General features: G+C 41.9%; 2 protein-coding genes across 2 annotated transcripts; both read left to right on the top strand.

Moving 5' to 3' along the window:
• Positions 1-1,214: 1,214 nt before the first annotated feature.
• On the top strand, positions 1,215-3,253 carry LOC104437374 (AAA-ATPase At5g57480). The gene is given in 4 exon segments (XM_010050315.3): positions 1,215-1,849; positions 1,852-2,040; positions 2,043-2,831; positions 2,834-3,253. Coding segments are annotated over 4 exon segments (1,629 nt in total). The 5' UTR covers positions 1,215-1,347; the 3' UTR covers positions 2,983-3,253.
• Positions 3,254-12,823: 9,570 nt separating this feature from the next.
• Positions 12,824-14,356, top strand: LOC120294960 (AAA-ATPase At5g57480-like). Its single transcript, XM_039316121.1, has one exon. It carries the CDS (start codon positions 12,876-12,878, stop codon positions 14,319-14,321), a length of 1,446 nt encoding a protein of 481 aa, XP_039172055.1. The 5' UTR covers positions 12,824-12,875; the 3' UTR covers positions 14,322-14,356.
• The last annotated feature ends 11,549 nt before the right edge of the window (positions 14,357-25,905 follow it).

Raw genomic sequence — 25,905 nt, 5'->3', positions numbered from 1 at the left:
CCACTGAAAATATCTTCTTTCTTTCTTTTTAGGATGAAACTTGCGTTAATTTAGAAAGAAAAGACGGAAGGGTCAACATAAAAACAATCTTTGGTGGGAGCGCGAAGATCGGCACGGCAGTGGTTGCGACAAATTGTTAATAATCACCATAAAAGTGCCTATATCTTCAAAAAAAAAAGAAAAAGAAAAATTGCCTAGGGGCCGAGCTTTTTTTTTGGTCTCACTCTTCGTATCAATGCACATGCGTGCGCGATACTCACCTGGATCCAACTCTAGAGCCGGTACTGTTCGGCCCTATCCCCCTACCTCGTTCCCCTCGGATCCCTTTGTCGTAGGGCCGGATGTCCTATATCAATCCCTCATGACGGGTCAGGAGAAATAGTTTGGACACGTGCCGTATTCTCAGTGGGCACCGGAGCACGACAGGAGTACCCAATGTTTTTCTCTCATCGGAGAGCCACACGTCTTTTCCTCTCTTGACTGAAAGATCGGAACCCACGACCTGAACCTTCCTGGTCGCGCTTCCTTCCTCCCTGTTCCTTCGCAATAGAATATACCGGCGAAAGTTCATCCAAGAAGAAACACGACAGAGAAGAAACACGACCCCAAAGTCTCTGTCCCCCGCCCTCCACCTCCGTCTCTCTTTCTCTCTCCAGCTTTCTTGAGGCTTTTTTGTTTTTATTCTCTCTTTTTCTCCACAAGCTCCCCATTGTCAACCGCCCTTTATTGAAAAATGAGGAAAGTAAGTGTCGCCGAGGAGAGAGAGGGTGTCCCAGTCACTACTCCATTCTTTTGAGGAAGAGAAGTTCCTCTGCTTCACTCCTGATCCCCGTTAATGGGCTAATCAGATACACTCAGCCGCCCCCTTCCCTTTTTTCAATTCTTATTAAGCGAAGGAGTCATTTCCAATCGGATCGAGTTCGGTGGATGGAGAGTCTTACTTGAGCCTTACGAAATAGATGAATCGAGCTTACGTCAACTTGATGCACCCTCGAATATCTCCCCACGATACTGACGCACGAAAATATACGCTACGAGGAACATGCGGTGAAAATTTGAAATTTCGTGGAATCTACGTTGAAATAGTTAGCTACGAACTATCGATCGGATTCTTTTAGTCCGAATTTTATACATTATTGCAGAATTCTATGGTTCGGTTTGCTTAACAAATATACCCGGGGCACGCTTCAGGAAGGCCTCTACATTTTTGTGGTCGTTCCATGGAATTGAGTAGTCACGTTCCTGGGCAATTCCACCAAGAAAAGGAAGAATGTGAAAAGGAAAGAGACACACACTTATGGAGTCCAATGGGGTGGTGGTCTGCTGCTCGCTTTGAAGTGGACCGGCATGGCCCTCTTCTCTCCCCCTATATTAACTTACCACAACGCTCCCCCCTCCCTCCCATCTTCTTCATCATCTCCTTCTTCCACACCCAGAAATCTCCAGGAAAACCTTCACTTTCATTCACGAAGAATGCCAGATATGAAGGAGTCCTGGACCTCTCTGGCCTCCCTCCTGGGCACCTTGGCCTTCTGCCAGACCCTCCTCCAGGCGGTGCTCCCGCCGGAGCTCCGCTATGCCTCCCTCAGGTTCCTGAAGCGGATCCTCGGCTTCTCCTCCTCCTACTGCTACTTCGAAATCACCGAGGCCGTTGGCATCAACGATCTCTACAACGCCGTCCAACTCTACCTCAGCTCCTTCCTCTCCGCCTCTTGCAGCCGCCTCTCCCTCAGTCGCGCCCCCAACTCCAGCTCCACCACCTTCACCCTCACCAACAGCGACTGCATCGCCGACATCTTTGACGGCGTTTCCGTCCAGTGGGAGCATGCGGTGACGCAGTGCCAGTCAAGCCCTCCTCGCGGGGTGAGAAACGCTTCTTCACGCTTCGGATCAGGAAATGTGACAGGGACCGTATCCTCGACTCCTACCTGGACTACATCATGGACAAGGCCAACGACATCCGCCGTAAGAACCGAGAACGCCTCCTCTACACTAATTCGCACGGCGGGTGGAACCCAGTGCTCTTCAAGCACCCGAGCACCTTGACACATTGGCCATGGACCCGGAAAGGAAGAGGGACATCATGGAGGACCTCCGTGACTTCGTGGCCGGGAAGGCCTTCTACCAGCGGACAGGCCGGGCCTGGAAGCGGGGCTACCTGCTCTATGGCCCGCCCGGGACGGGGAAATCTAGCATGATCGCTGCCATGGCCAATTTCCTCAGCTATGACATCTACGACCTCGAGCTCACCAAGGTGCTCTCCAACTCGGAGCTCCGAGATCTCCTCATGAGGACGAGCTCCAAGTCCATCATCGTCATTGAGGACATCGACTGCTCGGCCAATCTGTGCAACAGGTCGAAGGCGCCCCAAGACCTCGCGCGTCGGAGCTGCTCCGACCCTGGTGCCCCTAATGCCGCATTGGGTAGCGAGGACGGGAACAACAACCCGATCACCCTCTCCGGACTGCTCAACTTCACCGATGGCCTGTGGTCGTGCTGCGGGAGTGAGAGGATCTTCGTGTTCACCACTAACCACATCGACAAGCTCGACCCAGCGTTGCTCCGGAGCGGCCGGATGGACATGCACATCTACATGAGCTACTGCTCGTACCCGGCGCTCAAGATCCTGCTCCATAACTACCTGGGCAGCGAGGCTGAGGACCTTGGTGAGGCGGCGGCGGCGAGCGAGCTCCGAGAGGTAGTCAAGAAGGCCAAGATGACGCCAGCAGACATAAGCGAAGTCTTAATCAAGAACCGGAGGAACAAGGAGAAAGCAGTGAGCGAGTTGCTGGAGGCGTTGAAGGCGAGAGCGGAGAGGAACGAGAAGTACGGGGGGTTGAGAGGGAGCGCGAGCTGAACGGCGAGGAGGAGGAGGAGGAGGAGCAAGAGAAGAGGGCTCTGGAGAGCCCCAAAGATGGGAGCCACTGCGACACCGATTCTCGCAAGAAAGTGGAGGATGATGAAGCGGAGAAGGCAAAATGAGAGGGAAAACTTTACTATGAAGGGTTCCGACAGATCATGAGCATTCAACATGTTGGTTTCTTAGAAAGGGTTTGTTGGGGGTGTCCAATTTCAAATCTGTTTTGCTGATGGCATGGTGGTCAAATAACAAATCCTGGTCCTCTATCGAAAAATCGGGTTTGATGTTTTCTTCTCTCTCCATGGAGAAGTGTTGCTTGGGGACTTGATTTGGGAGCTGTTGTTTTAACCGTTGTCTCATTAATCTGGAGTGTAATGGTGTTCGCTCCCTGCATATCCAAATCTAGCGCTTGCTAGGTCGCTGTTAATCCATTCTCATATTCGCGGTATCCTTGCCTATCAATGCGTGTTTTAATTAGTTTCACTTGGTGATTTAACTTTTTGTAGATAGTTCTCTTTAGTCAAGAGTTAGACTTTGATTTAACTCCTAGGATTCATGTCCCAGGGCTTGATAACAAGGCCCTGTATAATTTTGTCCCACTCATATTGGGTTTAATTTCTCTCACTTTATCTTTGTCACTTGATTGTGGTTGTTTACTTATATGATTGCATATCCATGCATGAACATTGTTTACTGACATAGGATAATAAAATGGGAAAATATAGTGTGAAAATCGTTTTTGAAAGATTGGGAATTGATATCAAATGGTCATTAATTAAACAACTAGTATAATCAAGTTCCTGAATTTAGAATCTCTAGTTTGTAGGAAGTATTTTATCTCTCCACATTTCACTTGGCTCCTAAGCGGCCCCAAATAAGTTTGTGGCGGCTCCTAATGCTATGTACGATTTTGTATTGAACGCTGATAGGAGGATACAACTTTCATTCCCATAGGTTGGGATCCTGTTGCTTAGTTAATTCGTGTTCGTATAATTGGTGTAACGATGGAAAATGGTTATTCTTGAAAAGAATGTCGTGAACTGATGCATGAACTGGTGTGCATTGACTTAAAAGTTTTGATTTGACATTGGTAGAACACTCATGGAAGAGAGTTGGGCTTTGCTTGTTTTAGCGTTAACTGTACCGTGGTGTTGGTTTAACTGTTTCATGCAGAAATGCACCTAAGCTTTCCCAAAGTTGTTAGCCTTTCTTTCAGAGCATGGACTGAAAATGAGGAAAGACTCATGGGCTAAAATTCAGCTTTCATGTCCTAAAACATTCTCTCGACAGCATATGCAATCTAATGCTTTTGTCTTCATGGTGGTGGAAAAGCATTTGTAGACTCGTTGAGTCTAGTCCTAGCACATCCCTCATATGTACTTGGCCTGCACTTAAGTCCAATGTTTCCGACATCAACTTGGAATCCTAGATGTAGATGGACCGACAACTGCATGAACATCATTACTTCGAGGTATCCATACAACATATATGTGTCCACGATAAAGAAGACACCCAGAACTTTCAGCGGCTTGGAGAGCTTCGAGTCTCTATTCCTTTTTTTTTTTGCTTTCTCTCTCTTTAAACCTGGCACACGGATAGTTGGTTGTGACGCTTTTTCAATTTATCAAATCATAAACTTGTATTCATTTTAAAGAAATAGGTTATCTACAAATGGGCTTCATATACTTAATTTTTTTTTTTTCGGTTTTATTTTGTAAGAATGGCTTCACCTTTCGCAAAGAAATATTTTCGATTAGATAGTTCGAAATAAAACTTCTATTCAAAAGCCGAAAGGAGACTTATTCTATATAAAGAGAAATAGGTGAGTGGAGAAAATTGGGTCCCTCTTGCTTACAAATTGAACTTTTCCTGCAAATGTCGGCTTAAGTGGGGTTGGAAGAGCTTGTCAGCGTGCAAGTGACGATGTTGCGATTGAACTTTCCCTAATGACAGAGAATCAACATATTGCAAAATCGAAGATCTTCCTCTCCTTCCATTTGTTGGTTATATATGCCTCGATGACATAAATGTGAAATTCAATAAACCTCCTCCACCTAATTTCATAAGACTTTCATCCATGGCTTTAGTAGGCTAGTGATGCACGATTATACTTTCCAACTTACTAGCTTGTAAGAGGTCGAACCCGCTCACGACACTAATGAGTGATTATTGTGTTGACGAATTAGTTCCTTGACCTCTAGCGCTTCGGTGATACGGCCCTTTTAACAGCGTTCAAAAGGCATTGTTCAGTTGGACCCATCTCCCAACTCTTTTATTTTATATATAAAAAAAGTACCATGTACTTCATTAATTGAACTATCGCTATGGTGTGATAGACGGATTTCGCACCATTCATTCTCAATTAATTATTAATCGTCGCTTGTGCAGTCAAACATTGTTCCAATTTTTCTTCCTTTCTTATAGCACGAAAGATGTGACTATTGAAACATCGTAATACCAAATGACAATTCCTTATTGAGGTAATCATTGAATGATATATTTTTGCCAATCTGTACATTCACTTCTCCCAAGGAAACAAAGCAAAAGCAGAAGGGGGAGGGGTTGAGCATGGCTGGTTCTCATCGTCTCCTCTCATCGCCACTAAGCATCTTTTAAGCGTGCGTGGAACGCACCGGCCATCTCTCCTCTCACCTGACTTCTATTTACTTTTATTTGAAAGGACTAGTAGCATGAAAACCTCCAAACCAGCACATCTATAATAAATTTGCTCTGAACTAATTTTTTGACCATAAAAATTCTAAACTAATATACTTATGATAAATTAATCAATTGAATAGCTTGGCATGGTCGGGACAGCACGAGCACTAGCTCCTTGCATTGCTTGCTTTAGCCAATTGAACGTCTTTTGGTATTGATCCTTTCACTCCCATAGCATCTCATTTTTCAGCATATCCATGTGTGGCATGGAGATACTTGAATAATTTTGAATGACTTGTCGGTAGTGATTAGCAAGATCAAGGAACGATCTCTTCTCTATTACCCAAATTGACAACTCTCAATCCACAATGGCCTGGATCTTGGCTGACTCCATCCACACTTGTCCACTGTTGACGATGTGCCCTAGGAATGGCACTTCCCGCTATGCGAAGGCGCACTTCTCGCTATGCGAAGGTGCACTGCTCATGCTTAACCTTTATGTCCCTAGCCATGTAGCATGTTGGGACTTCCTTGGAATTCACCGTCTTGAACCACCTGGCTACTTTCTCAACTCAAAAGATGAGTTTCTTTGTGGCCTCTTCCGACATGAATAGATTGGATGCCCTAATGTCCACGAGTACACTCATCATGGTTCCTTCGATCGTCACATCCAAGAACATGAGTTTTTGGGCTTGTTTGCCTTCATGTACTTGATTGAGCTTAGGATTTGCAACGAACCTAATCATGCCTCCTCTTGCTTTTCCTCGTGATTCTTGACAAGCGCTACAAGTTTGCTTGGAGTTGGCATTCACAAGCCATCTGTGCATCGTTGCACAAAACCACTTGAAGGCTGGGCATTCCTTCTTATGTCATCCACTACTCACTTCGCCTTTCTCTTAGAAGGGCCACTAGTAGCTTGCTTCTACTTGAGCAATGGAACTTGCTGTGATCTACCCCACCCGGTGACCTTGTCCCTTGATCGGGAGCTCGATTTGCAAGGGGAAGGTGCTTTGTACTTCCCAAGGGTCTCGGCCATGGACATGGTCGTAGAGAGATCGCTCGCATTGTGTCACTTCAACTCTTGTTTCACCTATGATTTGAGGCCACCCACGAGTTGCTAGTAAGCCTTCTTGTTGTTCGTGGATGGGATTTGAAGTAGCAACTCCAAGAATTTCTTCACATAATCCCGAAGTCCTCTCTTTTGCTCTAGGCAACGGAGTTCCTCCTAAGCTTCCTCTTTTGCATACGTGGGATAGTATTGTCGTTGGAGTTCCTTGATGAACACTTCCTAGGTTTGTGATAGGTTCACCACTCCCATCATTGGACCTACGATACCACCACAACAAAGCATTATTGATCAAGTACATAGTTGCAGTACTTATCCATAGTGCACTATTGGTAACCCCCAATGGAATTTAAGTATAGTTCCATGTACCATAGGAAGTTGACCATATCATTGGCCATCCATGAACCTTTGAACTACTTTGGCTTCGTGGTGTCCACTTGTGGACTTGTTTGAACGGTGACCATCCCATTCATGCATGCTACTTCTACCTTGGTAACCTTTGCCTAAAGCTTAGTCATTTCCACGTGCATGGCCTCTACCAAGGCCTCCAAGGCATCATCCCCCTACTTGAGTTCTTTGGTTATGTTAGTTAGGCTTCCCAGTGTCTCCCTTTGGAGTTCTCCCAATGCATATCTATGCCCTTGCACTTTGGCCTTGAGCTCCCTCGTTACTGGTCTCGCCTCCTTCGATGATCACAGAAGGTTCCCTCAACCATTCCTTGGAGGTTTGTGACGACATTCTCCATCTTCACCATGCAAGTCTCCAAGTCACCCATATGTCCCTCTAACTTGAGTTACCACGGCCCTTTTTTGCTTGGGTGGCTAGATTCTTGGAGGCTCTCCCACAATCCTCAGTGGCCTTTCCATCTCAATGCTCCTCATCGTGGACGGTCAATAGGCCAAAACATGGGTCCATTGTGTCTTGGAACGACCTAACTTTTAATACCACTTGACACGAGTCAATCAATCTAGCGTTCCCTTACATGTGCGGCCTTAGGAATTTTTTCCCAAGTCAATCTCACTTACTCATGCTTATGAGAACCATAGATAAATAAATTCTAGAGAGAGAAGCTCTAAAGATTGTATTCACTTGTGAGATGGATACACAGGAGAGAAAGGAGGCCCTAACCATAATTGTATATCTCTCATCAATCTAATGGTAGAGATTGCATCTCCTCATCTACTTAATAACCCGCATTTATTACAATAATGTTAATTCACAACATTGCCCACCCTCAGGATTATTCTAGAATACATAAGAAAACCTTAGGACTTGGGAGATTCGAGGGTTTCTCATTAATGGATCCAGTCACAATCTGTAGTTCAAAAACCCTCTTAGATCATGTCTTTTCTTTGGGCTTTGACATGGTGATGGACAAAGGACTGAGACGATAGTGAGGTGGTAGCGGAAGGCAATTCATAGGTTTGAACTGATGATGAGTCTAAGTTAAGTATGTTTGTTGTGGTCCTAGTGGAATGAAAGGAATGAATAAAGGAAAAGGAATGGGGAAAAGAAATAGAAGGAAAAGTAAAAACTTAAAATTGAAACGTGTTGCACTGTGAATGGACTATTGCATAAGTGACATGACATTGCAGTTGCATGTAATATTTTCTCATCTCTACAATCCACCCCACCAATAAAAATGTTGATAAAAAGTATGTCTCATAAAAGTTTTACACAAAAAATAATATTTACATATTTATATTTTTCGCATATTTAGGGATGTGATATTAAGATCATATCTCCCCCATTTACTTTGGTAGACTTGAATGGTGTGTGCATCAAAGATTGGACCAAATAATGTTCCCATTAACCACATCCTTTCCAATCCCATGGTCCCCTCTCAAAGACCTTGATACATCGCCCCTCTCTCTAATCTAAAACTTCACAAAACCCTTTCCCTTTTCTTCTTCTTATCTTCACTGGACTATTCTTCTTGTACTTAAAAGGATACATCATTTTAGCCAAAAACCAAAGCCGATCTCTCTATTTCAACCTTTCTTGAGACATTTTTGGCTTTATTCTCTCTTTTTCTCGATGGACTCCCTAGTTCCTACACGCAACTCTTTGAAACATCAGAATGATTAATGTAGACCAAGATTTCGGGGAGAGGTATGAAAGTAAGTGTCGTGAATATATGTCCGACAAGCAAATATAATAATAAACATAAGGAAGGAAATAAATCGACATCGAAGTTATGTGTACTTATTTGAATATCGGAACATGCATTCATGGGAAAGTAGCATAGAATTTCACCATGAAATAAATTATTAATATCATGAAAACCCCAAATTGATACCCTTATAAAAAATTTATCATAAACTAATTTTTTAATATTAGAAAAACTCCCAAACTAGTACGCCAATATCAAAATTGTTTCCAACTAATTTTTCACCATAGAAAACCTCAAATTGATATACCTGTGACAAATTTAGGATTTTTTGTGATATTTACTTTACGGAGTGAACTTGCCACTTCACCGTGTGTCATCTAGGTTAGTAAATTTAATGATTAAATTTAATGAAAGCTAATGGAGGGTAAATTTGTTACAAGTATACCGGTTTGTGATTTTTGTTGGTCAACAATTAATTTGAGATAAATTTATCATAAGTACACTAGTTTGAGGTTTATTTATGGTAAAAAAATTAAATTTGGATAGATTTGTCATAAATATACCGTTTTGAGTTTTTCATGGTATTAACCCTAAAACAAACGATACAATGAAAATTACAATCATCAAAGTATTCATATACTCTCTAGGTGTTTCCTAACTTCTAATTACACTTAATAACCCATCTAGTGTTTAACCTCTCGCGATGACTAATGAAATTTTACTCAAAGAATTACACAAATTCTAATCACATGAATTCAACTAGCTAAAATTACTATAGGATACAATTACAACAAGCAAGACCCTCATGAGAAGAACTCTTTGCACAATTATCTTTTGTGCAATCTCAAAGTTCAATCTTTTCTGTAAGCCGCGAAAGCACATCCTACAATCTCCATAGCTAGGATTAAGAACATATAGATTTGGAATAGATTTGCAAATATATATTGGATATATAATTTGGAATCCATGGTTCTTAATACGTAATAACGACGATCCAAATTCAAGAGTTATTGTCCTCTAATCATTAGCTTAATGAAACTACTCTATGCTTTTAGCATTCAATTAACGGTTCTTATGTGAGAATAATTGTGTGTTAGGGTTAGAAAATAGATTTAAGCATTATTTATAAAGTTTTTAGTCATACTTCACTAGTTATTTCTATATTAAACTAATTAAGAAATCTTCTATTTTACCTTAGACCAATCCCATAAAATGATAAATTATAATATTAATCAATGTAGCTAAAAAAAACTCTTATATTTTCTCGATGCACAAAGGCCCACCTTCATCGTTAAGAGAACTCTATTTATAACCAAGAGAACCTTCCCATCATTTCTTGCTGCACAATGAAGGCTTCTTCGGTTGGTTGAAAGACAGCAGAAGGTAAGGTGGGAGCTCCACCTACTCTTTCCCTTTGTGCAGCTACGCTTGAAAAGAGTCAATGAGAGGGACAAAATAAGTCCACATCCTTCATCAATTATTCAACCCACTGACCCCACAAATAAATATAATATAATATGTCAGTTGCTTTTTCTGTACGAACAAAGGCCCTTTTTCTGTGTGAACAAAATAAGTCTTTCGGCGGCAATAAATTCAACGTCCCAAAGATTCCAATAATGTAAACAGGACATGGAGAGGGCGACAGGTCCCGTGCAATTGATTCTTCTTCACGCTTCGTGAAATAGGGCTGAGCGCGGTTCCCGGGTAACCCGGGAACCGGAACCAAACCGGAGGAGGGTCCGGTTCGGTTCCCGGTTCCAAGGGGACCGGTTCCAGTTCCGGTTCCGGAACCGGAACCTATTTCGGAACCAGAACCGGAACCGTTACTTAGGGCAGAAAAAGCTCGACCGTGGATATTTTAGTGACTTGTATATGATGTTCTAGTTGAATTTTGGCTTCGCCTCTAAATGAAAGTTGTAAAGGACTTCTTGGAGTATAACATACTCAAATTTGGGACAAAACAAACAAGTATAAGTGGGTGAAATCGTTATTCTTTGGAAAGACTGGATCTGGAGATTTTGGGACCGACCCTTGATGAATGCATGGACTGTAAGGCAACCTTTTTGTCGAAATTTCACTTCGGTTTCTTAACAAAAGTTGTAAAGGACATCCTGAGATACAACATATAAAAAATTTAGAGAAAAAAAAACAAGAATAGGTAGGTGAAATCGTGGTCCTTTGGAGATGGTTAGATCTGGAATTACAGTACTACGAACAGGGATTTTAACCGTCCATATTTAATTATCTAGGACGAATTTGACTTCAATTTTTTCATGAAGTATCTACCTTATGGTCTTGACTATCACATAGTCGAATTTCATAATTTTTGAAGGTCATTTGGGTATTTAATCGGAAATGTTTCTAAAACTGTGCAATCTGATGTGTTCGGATCTTGTAAGTTGCAATGCGTGGACTATATCATTTTGTATGAGGTTCTTTTGGAAATGTGTTCTGCATGAAATATCTCTTTCATGTCTTCCCTACAACATATTTAAATTTCGTAATTTTTGTAGTTCATTTGCCTATTTAACCAAAAAAAAAAAAATGTTTCAAAAACTGTGCAAGTAGAGAATAGGAAAAATTAATCGATTTTATCTTTTAATCCAGAACGAATTGGACTACGATTTCTTCATGAAACTTGTACCTCTAGGTCTTAAATACAACGTGTCCAAATTTCAGAATTTTCTGAGTTCATTTAAGGGTTTAATCGAAATTTTTTCAAAACTTGTATCTCTAGACATTCTTGTTCTAGTGGTGTTTTATTTCTACTTTCTAGTTTGCTATTTGTTTTGAAATTTCTAATTATATTCTATTATTGTTGTGCAGTGCGAAGTTAATGTATTAAGATAACATGTCAATGGGAAGTTACCGTGTAGTATACACGTACATTATAGTTTTTTTTTGGTAACGTGCGCATACGTTATATTTTTTTTTAGTAACGTGTGTGCATGTTATAATTTTTTTTTTTTTGGTAACGTGCGCATACGTTATATTTTTTTTTAGTAACGTGCGTGCATGTTATAATTTTTTTGGGTAACGTGCGCATATGTTATATTTTTTTGGTAACGTGCACGTACGTTATAGTTTTTTGGGTAACGTGCGCATATGTTATAGTTTAAATCTAAAAAAAAAAAAAAAAAAAAAACTGTTGGAACCTGGCCGTGACCCTGGAACCCGGGACGGGGGTTCCAAGGTTCCCGGGTTCACGGGGGTAGGTTGGGTTCCTCAAAATGAGGAACCTGTACTGGCGGTGCAGGTTCCGAGTTCCGGACGGAACCGAACGGGAACCTGGAACCGCTCACCCCTATCGTGAAACCTCGACCCGTAATTCTCCCACGCAAATTTTTGACTTACATGCAACCCATTTCACATATTTTCAGCAGTCGAGCTTCGTTTGACGAGCTCAAACTTAATACATATTTTAACAGTGAAGTGTCGTGTACCGGTAGTTGTCACGGTGACAATTTCACTCCTTTTGAGATGGAGAAGTTGGAGGAGGACGCGCATAAGAGACCAATGGCGATGGCATTCATCTCTCCAAAATCCACTCCACTCCTAAGCTTCCCATGATCGGCCAATCAGTCCCACTCATCCTGCCCTTTCCCTTTTTATTCTTATTAAATAAATCCATCGTTCCGAGTGGACCAATCCATGTGAACTCGACCAACATAATGAGCTTTGTGTCAGACCTCATAAAATCAATGGACCAAGCTTACAAAAACTCGACACGCTCACGAATTTCTCGCTACAAAACCAGACATACAAAAGATCGAATCTTTACGGCATGTAATTTTGAATAGTTATTTCCAAACCATTGATTGGATTCCTTTAGTTCGGATTTTATAAATGGATCCTGCCGACAGTCGGACGATTATGGTAGAATTCTATGGTTTGATTGCTTGACAAATGTCCCCAACGCACGCTCTACGAAGTCCTTTTACATATCAGTGGTCGTGCCATGGAATTTTTTTTGGCCATGCCGTGGAATTGACCGGTCATTTTCTTTGGCACCTTCCTAGAAGAAACGTAGAGGAGACGAGGTGAAAAATGGACCCATCTAATATTTTCTCCTTATAAAACAAACTCACCCCCAGTAGCCCAACCTCTATTCTTCCTGATCGTCTCCTTCTTCCAAACCCAGAGATCTCCAGGAAAACCTCAACTTTTACTCACCCGCAATGGCAGATATGAAGGAGACTTGGACAACTCTAGCCTCCCTCCTGGGTACTCTGGCCTTCTGCCAGACCATCCTCCGGAATGTGCTCCCACCACAGCTCCGTTCCGCCTCCCTCAAGTTCCTGAAGCGCGCCCTTGGCTGCTACTACTCCTACTGCTACTTCGAAATCACGAAGAATGACGGTGTCAACGAGCTTTACAACGCGGTCCAACTCTACCTCAGCTCCTTCGTCTCTGCCTCCTGCAGCTGCCTCTCCCTCAGTCGCGCCCCCAACTCCAGCTCCACCACCTTTGCCCTCACCAACAACGACTGCATCGCCGACGTCTTTGACGGCGTTTCTGTTCAGTGGGAGCATGTGGTGATCCAGAGCCAGTCCCAGCCCTCACGAGGCGAGAAGCGCTTCTTCACGCTCCGGATCAGGAAGTGCGATAGGGAGCGTATCCTCGACTCCTACCTGGACCACATCATGGACAAGGCCAACGACATCCGCCGCAAGAACCGAGAACGCTTCCTCTACACTAATTCGCACGGCTGTTGGAGACAGGTGCCGTTCAAGCACCCGAGCACCTTCGACACATTGGCCATGGACCCGGAGAGGAAGAGGGACATCATGGAGGACCTCCGCGACTTCGTGGCGGGGAAGGCCTTCTACCAGCGGACAGGTCGCGCCTGGAAGCGGGGCTACCTGCTCTACGGCCCGCCTGGAACGGGGAAATCGAGCATGATTGCTGCTATGGCCAATTTCCTGGGTTATGACATCTACGACCTCGAGCTGACCAAGGTGCGCTCTAACTCCCAGCTCCGAGAGTTCCTCACGAACACCAGCTCCAAGTCCATCATCGTCATCGAGGACATCGACTGCTCGGTCAGTCTGCCAAAAAGGTTGAATGCGCAACAAGCCGCGCCACGGCGTGCGGCACACGGTGGCGAGGACAGGAACGACAATACAATCACCCTCTCAGGACTGCTCAACTTCACTGACGGCCTGTGGTCGTGCTGTGGGAGCGAGAGGATCTTTGTGTTCACCAGCAACCACATCAAGAAGCTCGACCCAGCATTACTCCGGAGCGGCCGGATGGACATGCACATCTACATGAGCTACTGCTCGTACCCGGCGCTCAAGATCCTGCTCCGGAACTACCTGGACATTGAGGCTGAGGACCTCGGAGAAGTGGTGGCGAGCGAGCTCCGAGAGGCAGTCGAGAAGGCCAATATGACGCCGGCGGACATAAGCGAAGTCCTGATCAAGAACCGGAGGAACAAGGGGAGAGTGGTGGGCGAGCTGCTGGAGGTGTTGAAGGCGAGAGCGGAGAGGAACGAGAACGGAGAGTTGAGGGAGGAGTGCCAGCTGAACGAGGTGGAGCAAGAGGAGCAAGAGGAGCAAGAGAAGAGGGCACTGGAGAGCTCCGAAGATGGGAGCGACTTTGACGATGATTCTAGCTACTAGATATATTTAGGATGATGGTTCTATGTATCTTTGAAAATTGTGTGAATATCTTTTCTATCGTACGTGTATTTATGTTATCTTAATTAATCATTTCATACTGCCTTTAATAAGTTGATATAATTTTCATTATGATAAATCAAAATATGCATAATTACTTTCTTTCGCAAACCATTCTTGCTTTTGTAAGAAAGCAGAGGATAATGAAGCGAAAAAGGCATAATGAGAGAGAAAACAAATTGGTAAATCGGGGGGAGGATGGACCGATGAGAACACGTATGGTTGTCTAGTATAAAAATAAAAATAAAAATAAAAATAATAAACCTCGTGTAACATCCCATCTTGTGTTAGGCGCAACTTTTGGAGATGTGCAATGTGCATAATGTGATATTAAGTCAATTATCTTATTAAAAAAAGAATTCTGCTCTATAATCTTAATTAAGGGAACGTTATTTCTTAATTAATTTTAATCCTTTAAGGATCAGATTATCCCATCTTTCACGTGAAATCCCTTTTTGACGTAAGAGAATTCATTCCACAGTTGACCAATGCGAAACATTTCGATATCTGGAACTTCTTCCGACAAACCAAGTATGCATATTTTTTGTAAAGATTAAAAAAACACGACAGTAAAAAAAAAAAAAAAGAAGCTAAATGGAACAAATAAGAAATCATGAATATAATACCAGTCTCATGTTGAAGAGGCGCGCGCGGACAGAATGGCATGCTCCCTCCCTCTCATCATCCAACAGAATCGTCGGAGGACCGAAAAGTGGCCGAAGAAATCCTCCCCCTTCTCCCTGCCGGAAGCCAGCCGCTCTCTAATCAATAAGATTGGCCGGAACGGTGGCGTCGGAGAACCTAAGCATGGACCAGTAAGAAGAGAAGGTCCAATTCATGTAGAAACCGGTCGAAGTTGCACCGGTCATCTAACATGCCAAGCCTTGATGCCCGTGGCACTAGGTTATACTGTCCTTTAGTGTTTAAAATGTGGGTTGGGCTTTCATTGCGATATCTCAAGATTTCCTTGTTGGAATGTGATTATCGGCCCACTTTCAAAGAAAACCGTAAAAGCCCATTACGATTATGTAAGATTGGAATTGCGGGCCCAAGTAGCCCCTTTATTGAGTTTTCGGCCTCAACCTTTTTATTCAATTAAGTACCTTAACTATTAAGAATCAATTCGATTTTGTATTTTAGTTAAATCGAGCCCAATGTCATGTGTCTTTTGCTGATGTGTACTATGAACTTAGTAGTTTTCGAAGAAAAAATAATGATGTCGTAGTTCTATGTTGGATGTGTAGTAGTGCTCAATTCGCACCGGCGGGCATTGGTGCTACGTAAGAGGTTCTTTGAAATTATGGTTTGCATGTAGAATATATATATAAAAAAAATGAATGACATGGATGCATCTTGATCATATAATGTGTATTTGGTGACTTGGCATAATCTCAAGACAAATGTTCAACTAATGGCGACTTAATGGCATACTTGTCCATGTTAATATCATTTATAATTTTTGTTATTTGAAGGACCAAACTGAGCAGATTTTCAAGAGTTTTAAGTTTAAAAAAAAAAAGTACTAGTGAAACAATGAGTAGAAGTTTAGTATATGTGGTATCAATACCCCTTAACAATTTAAGTGCCTCTTGCTTGAGAAGTTCACTATGGATGATCCTAATTTAATCAGTAGGCCTTTCTCTTCAGAAGTAGAGAGTATTTAGAAAATTAAGCATGATAACATCATTCATCCTGCTTAACTTGATAAAGAATATACTTATCACTTGCTCGTCCAATTAACTCTAAAGTCATGCTTGGTAACCGGATATAACCCTAAATAAGATATAGATTAACACTATTTGAAGTTTTGTTACAAATTTTGGATTGGACAAAGTCAGAGGAACCCGGATTAAACCTCGGACAAACAATCTTGGGTCCTTCGGATGGACAAAATTTCCCATCTACATTACATGTGAACTGAAAAGTGTGGAGGAAGAGAAGAAAGGCGGGTAGCCCCCGCTCCTGTGCCGTCAACTGTGGGAGAGAGCGACGTGGATGTAATCGGCCCTGTCGTCTTAGTGGTGGCAACCCCCATGTGGTGGTATTCGTTCTCGCAAACCCTTCGGCGATCACTGCACAGTGGTGACTGCGTTGTGATGAGGTTGGGATTTTCTTACTTAAAAAAAAAAATTATTTTCATTCTTTTTCTCCGATATGCATTTTATGTTCATATCTGATCTCATATTTAGTCACTTGCTAGATAGAAAATCTCTTCACATGTTTGATCCTATATTCTCTTCGGCAAAATGCTCATGGAAGACAGCAAGGCTCTCGCGAGCAGTTTCTCTGAGATCTAGCCGTCTGATTTGGCTGAAAGTTGGAGGGTAGGTTCCTCTCACCATCCTCTTCCTATCCATCGAACAGATTTGTCTGGGTTGGTCTACAGCTTGAGATCTCACTTTCCCTATAAGTTTCGAACACTCTGTTTCGCTGGTGCGTTGGTAGTTCGAAGGGGACTCTGCTAGGTCGGTGTGGGTCTTGGGTCTCTGCTGGTTCAGTGTGGTTGTTCGGTGTGGGTCTCTGCTAGGTTGGGTCTCTACTAGTTTGGTGTGGTGGCTCAGGCTCTGCTACTGGTCTGGGTCACTGCCGGTTCGGTTCTTCTAGTTCGGTGTGGCCCTGCTAGTCAGTCTCCGCTACTGGTTTGGGTCTCTGCTAGTTTCTGCTTGATTGGGTCTTTGTTGGTTTGAATGGGTCTCTGGTTCGATGTGGGTCTCTGCTAGGTCGGTGTGGTGGTTCGGTCTCTGCTATTGGTTTGGGCCTCTTCTCTGGTTCGGTGTGGCCCTGCTGGTTGCTCTCGGCCGCGACTGCTGGAAGCGACACTCATCTGGTCCCTGGTGTTGCTGATCATTGATGGCCCTCATGGTTGTAGATAGGCTGCATTCCAGGTCTTTCAGTTACTTCCCGTGCTATGGCTGGTCTGAATGGTACATCCTATGTGGCACCCCTCGACGGCCCCCGATCCATTAGGGTCGCCACAGTTCGCTTACCTTTCACTTTCCTTATTAACATGTCACTCTGATACCATTTCAATTGTAGTGGGTTCATACAATCATGGGGGTTTACATTTTTTTTTTTTGATAGGTCCCTTGCGCAATTCATATACGGAAGCACATCTAGCAAACTCCCTTCCCTATATTCAGAAAACGATGCACACCTACTAAATATCTTATATAAGTTAAAGCCGAACACGTTTATTTACATAAAGCAGATGGACATCTTTAGTCGGTACATCAAAATGCCGTAGTCTTCTATACTCGGCTACACTTCAAAGGATGATCGACATCTTCTCCAATAGTCGAATACTTAAAGTCCATCGATCAGTGTCGGTGTCCAAAAGTTCCTCCCTTTGCTATCCCCCTCCTTGCAATCATAACCAACCACTTGATTCATCTACTGGTAGCAGTGGCAGCAGGGGCATCTTATCTAGTCTGAAATGTTATTCCCCAAAATGGGTGAGTACAACCACTCAGCAGGTAAATGACCAATAAACCACTCAATACATCATGTCATGCAATCATCACAATCATAGCATCACATGTCATACAAGCATCCATGCACAACATACCATGACATCATGCACATGTCATCATACCTCATGTACCGTCATCAACATATAGACATCACCATCATATCATACACTTACCATCATCATGTCACATATAGCATCATCCTTACCATGCATCCATGCGTATAACATCATCATCATATCACCATATCACATGTACCATCATCATTACCATGCATTCATGCATGTAACATCATCATCATATCATCATATCACATGTACCATCATCATTACCATGCATCCATGCATGTAACATCATCATATCACATGTACCATCATCATTACCATGTATCCATGCACATCTCATCATATCATGCATATATCATCATGCATAATTCAATTTCAATTTCATTTTGGACCGCCACATTTCTCTTTCCCGGGACCAATGTTTGCATCCCACATTCATCACTCGCGCCCAATCCTGGCATTGCGAGAAACCTCCGGCATTCATCCATTTAAAGCCACCGGGCATCTGGCCCCACACATTCCGGGCATCTCGTATCCCAACTGGCATCACGAGGCATCCCCTTGGGCAAAAACCTCCGAGGCTTCTGGCATTTACACTTCCTGGCCGGGCATCTCGCATCCCAACTAGCATCGTGAGGCATCCCCCTGGGTACAGACCTCTAGGGCTTCCGGCACCCCCAACTTTCCGGGTATCCTGAAACTCCTAGGGCCATCCGGCAATGTATCTCTATACATTCCGGGCATTATCATCCGCCACAACAATCTCCTCATTTAACATTATTCATGTTCACCAATTTCGGTCTCAATTTAACATGGCGTATGATGTAATGGAAATCAAAATCATATTCAGCATGGAATTCATACATGCATCTCAGTTCATTGTCATGCATACATCAAGACCTCATCATTCATGCTACATGGTACAATAAAATTTATGGAATTTATGCCAATTAAAATAATCCATTTATCATGCCCTTTTTACATTTATTTAAATTTCCAGCTTGTGCCATTTTCAAAAATACTAAATTTAATATCTATATAATTCTCGAAAATTATAAAAATTAAGGCAAGTGATAATCAAGACAATAGGATAATGATTCCATGCAAAATACATGGCCAAATAGAATTCCACACAAATCCGCAATTCACACAAAACAGCATGAAATTTTCAGATGAAATCAGAATACACAGTTTTCAAAATAATTTGATTAAAATATCCATACGACCTCAAAAATTACGAAATTTTACCGAGTTATAGCCAAGACACTAACGTAAATTTTTCATGAAGACTTCCAAGTCAGATTATTTTTATATTATTTTCTACAGTCACACGAAGCTTCTGGATCTAACACCGAATCGTCCAGTGCATGCTTCTCCGAAATACTGAGTTTTCACCTACCTATCCTTCTTCCTTTCGTCTGAAATTCGGATATGTTTTACATCAAGACGTTTTATACAAGTTTTATGAAGAGATCTAAGTCAAAAATCCAGAGTATAGTCGTCGTTTAGGTACATGAAGTCTCGGGTGTCCTATACTACATCTCCAGAATTACCGTCTCCAAGATTCAGTCGATTTACTAGGTTATACTTGTTCATTTTGCTTCAAATTTGAGTATGTTGTAGCTCAAGATGTCCCCTACAACTTTCAGGAAGAAATCAAAGAGAGATTCTTAGCACAAGTCAACATGCAACCACAAATCCATCAAAAGGTCAGTGAAATCGTTCCAGATCTGAGGTCTTCGTAGGATGATAGTTTAACCCCTTAAATATCCATAATTTTCCACCAAATATTAGTATGTTGTAGTTTAAGATGTTAGCTACAACTTTCATGAAGATATCTAAGTCAAAATCGAACTCTAAACATGCATGCAAGCTCTCAAAAGTTTCTGACTCAAACAGTTTATGCGAAAACATTCCAGATCTAGCATTTCCGTAGGATGAGAGTTTGACCCCTCAAATCTCCATCATTTTACACCAAATTTGAGTATGTTGTAGTTTAAGATGTTAGCTACAATTTTAATGAAGAGATCAAAGTCAAAATAGGACTCTAAACATGCATGCAAGCTCTCAAAAAGTTCTGACTCGGACGGTTTTATATGAAAACAGCATGCAACCAAGAACAAAACACATAGCTTCACTCCCATGCCTCCAAATAATCCTAGATTCCGACCATACATACAAAACATTGGTGCAAGAGTAGGAAGTGGATTCCCAACTTGCCTCTAGACCACACGAACGGCGGCACACGGCGGCGAACGGCGGCTCCTCCTCTCGGCTTCTCCTCCCTCTCGGCCACTCTCCCTCTCTCTCGCGAAATCTCTCTCTCTCTCTCCCTCTCTCGGCCGAACAAAGCAACCGGCCACTCTCTCTCTCTTCTTCCTTTTATTCCCCATTTCCTAATCATTTGCAATGATTAGGTTGCCTCACCAATGGCCAATGCATGCCATCCCTCTCTAAGCCAATGCATGAAGACCTCTTGCCACTTGTCTTCATAATGGGCTTTTGGGCCGGCCACTCTTGGGCCTCCTCTTGGGCTGGTCGACAGCCCCCGTTCATGGGCCTAATTGGGCCGACTAGCTTGGCCCATCAAGGCTTTGGCCTATGGGCCTAAGGCCCATCCTAATAAAATTTAATTTTCCTTTTTATACTTTCTTCTATAAATTTTAAATTTCAAATTCCACATGGCTAAAGTCTTGTAACATTTTTATTTATAGAAATTTAGTTTATAAAATGCATGGCCAAGCATAGATTATTATCATTAATCTATCAAATTTAAAATCTCATAGACACAAGCACAAATCACCTAATCTTAAAAGAAGAGTAATGGCTAAAGCACAAACCATAGGTAATTTCATTACCTAATTAGAGGCTTTAACACACCTTATAACTTGACTTTGAATTTTTGGGATGCCACATCCCATGAAGCCCAAGTTGTTGCGGGCACCTCTTTAGGCCGTAACGCCTCTACTCCAGCTTAGTTTGGCCCTGTCAAGGCTGGCTCGGCAGTTCATTTTGGCAATCAACAAGTGCCTCGTAGGGCCCCCTCACGTTCGGGTAGCTCCAGGGGTAGGAGCCACGTTTGGGCCTCTTCCAAGCAATTGAGTGGTTCTACCCAGCAACCAGAGGATCTGAAGCATTCTCCCACTCGAACGCGGGCCAGTGTTGCGAAGCTAGTAGTGAAAGGATATGATCTTGCTTACTCCCCGCCCACTTTTGTGGATGGCAAACCGGTAGTTCACCTTGCGGAGGAAGTCTTGGAGGCTTTTGATCCCAAATGGCATGAATGCCTTATTGGTTACTATGTGGGGAAGAAGCTTCCCTTCAAACTAACGGAACAAACTTTGATGCGAACTTGGGGCTCCAAGCTTGTAGAGGTGATGGTGAACAATCAAGGCTTCTTTCTCTTCCATATTTCGGACCCAGTGTTCCGGCGTAAGATCCTAGAAGATGGACCCATCACGGTGGCGATGATTCCTCTCGTTTTGCAGCAATGGAGGCCTCTTATGGACTTGAAGAAGGACAAACAAACCGCCGTTCCAATCTGGATTAGATTGAATAACCTTCCTCTTGATCTATGGTCGGCTCCGACTTTTGGAGGCATTGCTAGTGCCGTTGGGAAACCTCTATATGTTGACTAATACACGAAGCATACAAAGGTGCTTTCCTTTGCAAGAGTTTGTGTTGAAATTTATGCCAATTAACCTAGATGCTCTACTGTTGATGTGGTCTTGAACGGAGTCTCGCGCTCAATTACAATTGAATTTGAATGGAAGCCATTTGAATGTTTGTCTTGTGGCACCCTTGGGCATAGGTGTGAGGCTACCGCTATGTTGGCACCTAAATTTTTGCCCAAAAATATTTCATGTCAAATTCCTACATATAGATTATCTAGGTGTTTAATATAGTGTTTTAAATGGAAGATATTTTATTTTTTTTGGTGACCTAGAAACCCCGTGCAGCCTGGCAAACAAGCCAACGTAAACCTAGGGGGACACCTAAGCGGGAGGGCCCACCACCCCCAGCGTCTGGAAGATGTTTTCCTTTAAAAAGAAAAATAAAAGAAACAAGTTCGGGCCAATGATCTAAAAGTGACTAGCCAAGCCTAGGAGATTAGATTGGAATTAAAATGGCATGTTGGGGCCAAAATGCAATTTTTAAAAGTTGAGGGACCAATTCGCAAATTTTGCAAAATTTGCACCCAAGCCCGTAAATCGGCATCTTGGTCCCCAATTAAGTTGAAATTGAATTTGGACCAAGTCAAATCAATCAAATCGAGCCAAAAAGACTAAATTTGTATTGAATTGGGTATTTTCGAATAAGAAAATGACCGACTTTAAGGGACTTTCTTGCAAAATTGGGTGGACACAATTGCGAAATCTGGTCAAGATCTTAAACTACTATACATGTACTCGCTAATTGATCAAAAATCGTAGCAAAATTGATGGATTAAAGCACTCAAATCAGCAGCCAAAACTCAATCCACGAGTTGGTCTCAATTTGGAGTTGCTGAGTAAGCAACTTGGTGGCCCCACGATATCCTCCTCAGCTGCTCAACTAGCTCGATATCTGCACGTGATGGAAGACCATCATTGGTACTGCAAGTGGACAAACATTGGTTAGAGATAAGCTACTGAAGGCACGGGAAAATCGCACCAAATCCGAACACTCAACAACTGCAGAAGTGGAAAAGTTGACTAAGTTAGAGAGTGGGTGAAGTAGCACTGTTGACAGGCTTGGTAGGTGGACAAAATACATACCAAAAATCCTCTAATTGAGGGGATAAGATCACGGAAGGGAGGTCTTTCGAGGGATGAGAGAAAGGAGACGAGAAGAAGAGGAGAGAGCTCGGAATCGTTCCCAAAGACACCTTTAGAAGCAACTCCAGAAAGCAAAAAACCCAGAAATTCCAGACCGACCTGGGTAGAGAAAACTGAAATTTTCACAAACTTACGACTAAAATTAGCCAAGACCTTCAACTAGATAATGAAACTTCACTCAAATATCTTTACAACCATATTTCGCACGTCCCAAATGGAGATCGGGAAGACCTCCTAAAGCCCCCCGAAACAGTACCCTTCTGGCAGGCCAAGAAAGTCTGAAAATTTTTCGATGTTGAGCCTGGTTTGTCATGGCTGAAGGAAGGCGGGTTCTTTTGAGACAATTGAGAAACAAATGAGGAAAATCTTGACTTGTACCCCCAAACTACAATACATATAGTTTGGTTTGGTGTTAAGTTTTCTGACAAAAGAGGTCTAGAAGTCTAATTTTGGAGGTGAGCTAAAACCTTCATTGTTAGTTCCTTTTTCTACAGATCTCATTTCCAGTTTGAAGGAGCCAACTTCCATGTGCCCCCCGAGAATAATTTCTTGGTTTCTTCGGCCAAAAATCACTTTGAAAAGAAACTAGGAAGCAAGGTAAGTATCCTAGATATATTTTTGTTCGATTTTGAACATGTTTTAATAGTAAAAAATCAAGAGTAAAACTAGTCCAAAAAACTGATTTTGAGGTTGGAATTTTTCTTAGTGTTGAAATCTCTTCAAGAGTTTTGCATGTATGCTTTTTGGAGAGAGGTTGTTTTGATGTGTTCAATTGATTATTCTCTATGATGTTTGTTGCATTTGAAAGCCCATGCTACATTCTTTCAATTGGATTAAGTAGTGTGTCCGATAGATCTTGCATGTGATGAGTGTCGGGGCTTGAATACAAGTATGCAACCTGTTTGCTTGACTTGGGTTCAAACCCAGATTTGTAAAATCAGCTCAAATCCACATATTTGATGATGATTTCAGCTTGGTTCTTGTGTGTTCTAGGCTGTGATTTCTTGCTAAACCTGTTCTTTGCATGTAATTGTATATCCTTGATACTTTTCTTCCACGTGTGATTACTTATGGGTCGAGATTGAAGGCCATGAACATGGTCCGAAGAAGTTGTTTTGTGGTGATTTGATGCAAGCCAAGCCATTGGATAAAATGTCCAACCCAATTTTCGATCTTGAAACGGTTGATTTGAGCTTGATTATTGTGATATTCATGTGCTGTGTTGTTCAATGTTAGCATATATAACGGTTTAAGAAATTATTATTATTATTTTAAAATAATAAAAAATCCAAAAATCCACTATATATATATATATATATATATATATATATATATATATATATATATATAAGTGATAGATGGTATCAAATTAAGGAAAAAATGACATCTATGAAATTTTCCTAATTTTAAAAGGTCATTGTCCTAATTTAATGTTATTTTGGTATTTTATAATCTTTTTTTTTCGTAAATAATCCATTTTGCATAGATTAAAATTATCTAGAGTAATTTCATGCATATTTAAATTCGAATTTTGCTCACGGGGGTCCTGTCCGTGGTGTGATAACAAGGCCATGTAGTATTATTTGTCTGACTTGTATCGGGTCTTTCTTTTCCGCATTACTTTCAAGTCATTTCAATTTCTTGGATGTTATTTACCACACCGCTTTTCAATAATTTGAGTGTGAATTTATTTTCTAAATTATGTTAGGATTAGTCTAGAGATAAAAATAAAAATAAAAAACCTACAAAAACATTTGCATGGACATTTAGTGGTTTCATAAAGATTATAATTGGTAATCAAGATTGTGTGGCCATTTAGATAAACAACCTTCTAAGTTAGTGGTAACGCAAGGGCGCTATTAGAAACATTGGCATAAACAAGTCCCCCCGTTCCTAGAAATCTCTAGTCGCGTAGGAATCGAAACAACACTCCCGTGTCTTGATAGGTTTCTAGTCGATCCCAATACGCTAGTTGCGACTCCTAGAAATACATAGATTGTTAAGAACTGAAATATGAAATCCAACGTCGCGTGAGGTATAGGCTTGGGAGAGCCCACGCCTAATCTAAGGCCATTGGTCCGCCTCTTTAGGCAAGTACCCCTAAACCTTCCTTCATTTTCCCCCAAACGGAAAAAAAGAGTCGTGACAGCTTGACGACTCCACTGAGGATTTGGTTGCAAACCTTAGAGGACTTAGGCCATAATAACTTGGTTGGTCATCCACTAACATGGCCTTCATTTGATAGCGCGTGTCAAAGTCACGTGGAAAACAAGGTTATTCCGCTAACAATGTGTTAAATGTTTTTGTAGGTTTGGAGTAATAAGGGGTGAGTGTTTGTTAACCCATTTCTTTTGCAGGAGGCGTGGGAATGTATGTCTATATGGATGAAATTGAAGTGTTTTTTGGATATCAATTGCTATCAATTGTTGTGCGTGCCTTTATACTTACCGTAGCACTACACATTTGCGCACACAACCCGCGATCTAAAACCTCGATCGTACTAGGAAGCCCATAGGAGGTGCCAAAAGATGGAACCCGTGCGGGGAATGACCCATGGTTATCCACTTTTGGTCCCGCTCAGTTTGATTAATGATAAAGAGAACTGTCCGACGTAAGTGCGGAGTGGGGAAAGCTCTTTTGATCTAATCAAAATGGGGACCTTAAGCCTTTAGAATTCCACCTTTATGCATCAAACCTCACAAGTTTACATCCGCATGTCTATGTGATTGAAAAAAAAAAAGAGTCTCTTCACCCATTGTAAGTATGATTTTTGCATCTACTTGCTCACTTCACATTGAAATTTTCATTTTTTGGAGATTCACGGAAATCAATGGAATGCCCTTAGCGATATATGCTTGACACTCACTCTTAATAAATAAACATTTCAAATACCTTCGATCTGGACCTGCAGAACATATGTTTTTGTTTAAATTTTCAATTACGAACTCAAAGTCTCATTTTGTATAGAAATTCTCCCAAGTCAAGAATACATTTTGGGGCATAGAATTAAAATCAAATTTTTAATGAAATTCTTTATTGGTCACATTTCAAAATTCAAATTCAAATCCCATTTCATGTATTGATTTCTCAAAAAAAAAAAAAATCACCCCACCTTTCCATGAGTGAAACCACAAATTAATCTTTCAAAATCAATGCCCCATTTGTGTATAAAACTTTT

The sequence above is a fragment of the Eucalyptus grandis genome, chromosome 6 (assembly GCF_016545825.1).
Source record: "Eucalyptus grandis isolate ANBG69807.140 chromosome 6, ASM1654582v1, whole genome shotgun sequence".
NCBI lineage: Eukaryota > Viridiplantae > Streptophyta > Magnoliopsida > Myrtales > Myrtaceae > Eucalyptus > Eucalyptus grandis.
The sequence above is the reverse complement of the archived record's forward strand: the minus strand, read 5'-3'. Positions and strand labels throughout refer to the sequence as shown.